General features: G+C 36.7%; 1 protein-coding gene across 5 annotated transcripts in view; it reads left to right on the top strand.

Annotated features, from left to right (window-relative positions):
* The window catches only part of BBOX1 (butyrobetaine (gamma), 2-oxoglutarate dioxygenase (gamma-butyrobetaine hydroxylase) 1), a 58,592-nt gene that overhangs the window by 51,986 nt on the left and 1,911 nt on the right, over window positions 1–4,695 (top strand). For all 5 annotated transcript variants that reach the window (XM_015566555.1, XM_006753953.2, XM_006753952.2 and 2 more), the window contains one exon: window positions 3,972–4,138. In XM_015566555.1, coding sequence (XP_015422041.1) covers window positions 3,972–4,138 — 167 coding nt within the window. The remainder of the gene's footprint in view (window positions 1–3,971; window positions 4,139–4,695) is intronic.

Here is a 4,695-nt window from a genome sequence, read left to right as displayed (position 1 = left end):
GGCTGATGATCAACTGAACACTGTCTCCATGTCATTCCTTCTTCGCCAACTCCATCCACACCTTTGGGGACCCCTGGACCTGCTGGGGTTGGACCCCAGCAAACAAATGAATAAATTACAATGAATGTTAAAACATTTTTACATACTCAAGAAAAAAGGAAAAGTAGGGCAGGATAAGGAGAATCTGTAAGACCAAATACTTAGGGAGGAGAGACCTTGCATGATTAAATCATGTGGTGAGGAAAGCTTTACTGAGTAGGTGATACTTGAGTAAAAACTTAAAGCAATGAGGAAGATTGCTGAGGTAAGCATTTCCTGAAACAGCTAGAGCAAAGGACTTGAGAAGGCTTAATAGCATGTCTGCTGCAATCAATCAAGCCAAGGGCCAGGGTAGAGCTGAGTATTAAGAGAGGAGGTTAAATGGGGGGAAGTCCATGAAGAGCCTTGCTAGCCATTGGAAGTCATTGGCTTTCACTGTTAATGAAATAGGAGTTGCTGCAAGATTTTGACCAAAAGAGAGACATTTGCATTTATACAAACTTACGTACATTTTTAAACCCATCACACTGGCTGCTGGGTTGAATGGAGTGTAGGAAAGCAAGGATTGGCACAGGAATACCAGTTGGGAAGCTACTGAGGCACTTCAAGTTAGAGGAGAGGGTGCCTTGAACATGAGTGGTCCAAGTGGTGATGGTGTAAGTGTGGAGACGCACTCGTTTGGGGTCATATTTTGTAAGACAAAACAGCATATTTTTCTGACATAGTAGATGAAGGATGTGAGAGAAAGAGGTCAAAAATAAACTCTATATCAAGATAACATTCTCTGAGAGGTCAGTCATTGAGATGAGAAAGAGAAGAACTAACTCTTGGATTACCAGTTTTATCATGACAGTTTTAACTGTTCAAAAGTTACCTTAAAAACCTATGACAGACAAAGAACGACTAATACTATATGATTTCACTTGCATGTGGCATCTGCAGAACAAAATAAACAAACAAACAAAACAGAAACAGACCCATAGGTACAGGTAATAAATTACTGACTGCCAATGGTAGGGGTTGAAGAGGATTGTTGAAAAGTAAAGAGATTAAGTAGTTACAAAGTAGTCATGGGGATGTGAAGTATTGCTCAGGTAATATAGTCAATAATACTGTAATAACTATGTATGCTGTCAGGTGGATACTAGACTTATTAGAGGGGATCCAATGGGGGTGGGGGACCCATGACAAATGTTAATTTTGTTGTAGCCCAATATGATTGCCAATTCTGCAAGGGTAGTGAAGAGAGGCCAAAAACTAAGCTATTGAGTGAAATTACCTGAATGTTCACCATATGAATCATGATTTGGCTTTGTTATTTTTGGTAGTAAAATTCCAAAATTTGCCCATTTTCAAGGTCTCAAAGCATCCCTAGAGAATATCAAATGGTTAACATTAACTCACTTAAAAATGCATTTTTAACAATAGGAGATAAAACAATGAGGGTTTTTAGTTTATCAAGGGCCTTGGTCATCTCTGCATTTGGGTTCATTTCATCTTCTATGTTTTTAAGTGCTATAATTCTTTTGAGATGTTTATGCTCTATGTAGTACAAAAAGACTTGGAGGCTGTTGACAGAGTTAGGTACAGTACAAGAAAAAATAAACAAATAAACTTGTACAAAAAATAATAATAGTGAGATTAAGCTATAGCATTGCTTCTTAGTGGTTTCAAATTCAATCACATAAATAAAACCCCTTCCCTAGTTTTACAATTTTGGTAAAGTGACTTATGCTGACTAACCCATGGTAAAAAGGGAGCCAGTAAAAAGGGAGTAATTTAATACCTACCACATACCATTGAAGTAGGAATGAATAAAGATAATCGATGAATGCCACCTTCTGACTCAGAAAGGGCAGAATAAATTTTAGCTAGCTAGAATGTCCATAAAGTTCAACACATGCTAGTATACTGGTAATAGATTTCAGCTCTAAATTTCTAGAGACCAAAGAAAGGAGGGAACATATTTAATTTGCAAGACTCAAGATGCTTCTAATCTGAAATAAATTTTTACTGCCCATCCTCATAAAATGTGATGTAGTGGACAACACCATAGTGCCATTTCCTCAACAAGTTCAAGAAGTCCCATCAAGTATCATTATCTCTCAATGAGACATAATACTGTAAGTAGTGAGGGGGACTCACAGCACCAGCGGATTGTAGGAGGTAATGCTACAGTCCTCTCATTGTGTTCTGGTGCTGGCATCACTGATGATCTCTTTTGGTTTATAGTTACCATGGTGCTAGTTTATATTAAAATTCTTGGCTTGTATAGTTAATATATAGCCAGTCATTCCTCATTTGGGAGAGCTTTTACCTTTCCTTAGCTTGTAATCCTGCATTGGGACCTTCCTTTTATTCTGTTATTGCACACATGATTTTCTTCTTACAAAGCTTTTACATATTGAAGTATTTTTTTATGTTATAAGGCCATAGGCAGCTTTTCAAGATGCCAGCTATTTATCTCCTCTAACATTTTTCAATCAACAAAACAATGTCTTCTATAGACCTTATAACTAATTTGCTTTCGATTTCCCCTCATGTCATTGCAGAGAATGTCAAATAATAAATGTGTCTTGTTTTCTCAGATAGAGAGTAAATACTAGGTGAAAGGAGACAGACTGTGTTAGAGGGAGAGAGAGAGAGAGAGAGAGAGAGAGAGAGAGAGAGAGAGAGAGAGAAAACTGATTATTTTTGCTTATGATGTGAACTCTTGGAAATTAAAGCTTAGCACAATATACCATGAGACACACAATTCTTTTTCTTAGTATATTTTATTGATTTTTTTTACAGAGAGGAAGGGAGAGGAATAGAGAGTTAGAAACATCGATGAGAGAGAAACATGAATCAGCTGCCTCCTGCACACCTCCCACTGGGATGTGCCCACAACCAAGGTACATGCCCTTGACTGGAATCAAACCTGGGACCCTTCAGTCCTCAGGCCGACGCTCTATCCACTGAGCCAAACCAGTCATGGCGAGACACACAATTCTTATTGCATTTGATTAATGAATCACAAAGTTCCTTTCACTCTAAAAGAGACAGATCATAATTACCATAACCATTCCCATCAAGGAATTATGATATTAGTGAACAAATAACTGCACAGCTGGTATCATGGCTCAGTGGTTGAGCATCCACCTATGAACCAAGAGGTCATGGTTCAATTCCCGGTCAGGGCACATGCCTGGGTTGTGGTCTCTATCCCCAGTGTGGGGCATGCAGGAGGCATCATCATTGATGTTTCTATCGCTCTCTCCCTCTCCATTCCTCTCTGAAATAGTAAAAATATATTTTAAAAAACAACTGATCACCAGAGTGGCTAAAACAAAAAAAAAACCCAAAGAAGTTTAAAAGTCATGGCATCCTTGTCAGTAACATGGAGGATGGCACAAAGGGTGCCACAGGTAGAAAGATTCAAAGAATCTACCTTAGGCTAGTCTCTTCTTTTCTCTGTCCCTCAGTTTCCTCATCTGTAAACTAGGGATTGAGTTAGAAAAGTATATTTCAAACTTTTAAAAAACAGGTCTTTCTTTCCAATAATATTCCAATAAAATCAGATTGAAAAGCCCAATTTCTGAAGTATAACATAAAAATACTTTAGTAATGTAAAAGCTACTATTTTAAAGAATGAAGAATGAATTTGTTTCTCAAAATGTAAAAATTTTATAATGATAGTCTTCAATAATGTTTATTTTAAATTAATTTGAACCATTCTGGCACTTAGGGGGTAGATTTTAAAAAATACTATCTAAATAAAAAAAGAAATAAATACATTGTACCACAGATAACATTAACTTTTTCTGTACACGTGCTTGGATTCTTCAATACTGTATTTCAGAAACATCTCCCAAGACAAATTGATCCTTATAAATGTAAATTGATATTTTGTGACTTATATGTTTAACTTTTTCTCTTTCAAAAAAAAACAGATTAGATGATAAAGGCCAAGTGATTCGGATCAACTTCAATAATGCAACGAGAGACACGATATTCGATGTGCCTGTTGAAAAGGTTCAGCCCTTTTATGCTGCTCTGAAGGAGTTTGTGGACCTCATGAACTGTAAAGAATCCAAGGTCACTTTTAAGATGAATCCAGGTGAGTGAACACGTTTTCTCAAACAACTGAAAGGATATATTTCCTTTGACCTTCACCATTTAGAGCAGTAGAGAGCTGTTTTGCTCAAGCACCGAATGTGGAACACTTACAGTAGAATTTGGGGAGCAGCCAGCTTGCTTAAAGAGCAGACTACCAACCCCCACTCCTACTGTATTGACTCCCCAGGCTTTAAAATATTCATTTTTAATAAGCTCCTATGTATTTCTTAAACACAGAAAAAAATTAATAATTTCAACCTAAAGAATAAATACCTGAAAGATAAGCTATAGACCTAAGGAAATCTCATGTCTGAGGTCAAGACTGATGACTTATATTTTCTACCCTGATAGACAATCAATACAAACTGAAGCTTGTACTTAATTCTTCTATCCTGGTAGACATCAAATTACCCTCATGATTCTCACTCTAAACTATAGGAGTAATGTTTACCCATTAAACTTATCTGATCTGGTAGATGTAGTGTTAACAGAAATAAAGCAGTTCTTTTTAAAAATATATATTTTTTTATTTATGTCAGAGAGGTAGGGAGAGGGAGA

This window comes from Myotis davidii, unplaced genomic scaffold (genome assembly GCF_000327345.1).
Source record: "Myotis davidii unplaced genomic scaffold, ASM32734v1 scaffold330, whole genome shotgun sequence".
NCBI classification, from domain to species: Eukaryota; Metazoa; Chordata; class Mammalia; order Chiroptera; family Vespertilionidae; genus Myotis; species Myotis davidii.
Note: the sequence above shows the minus strand (reverse complement) of the source record. Positions and strands in the feature narration are given on the sequence as shown.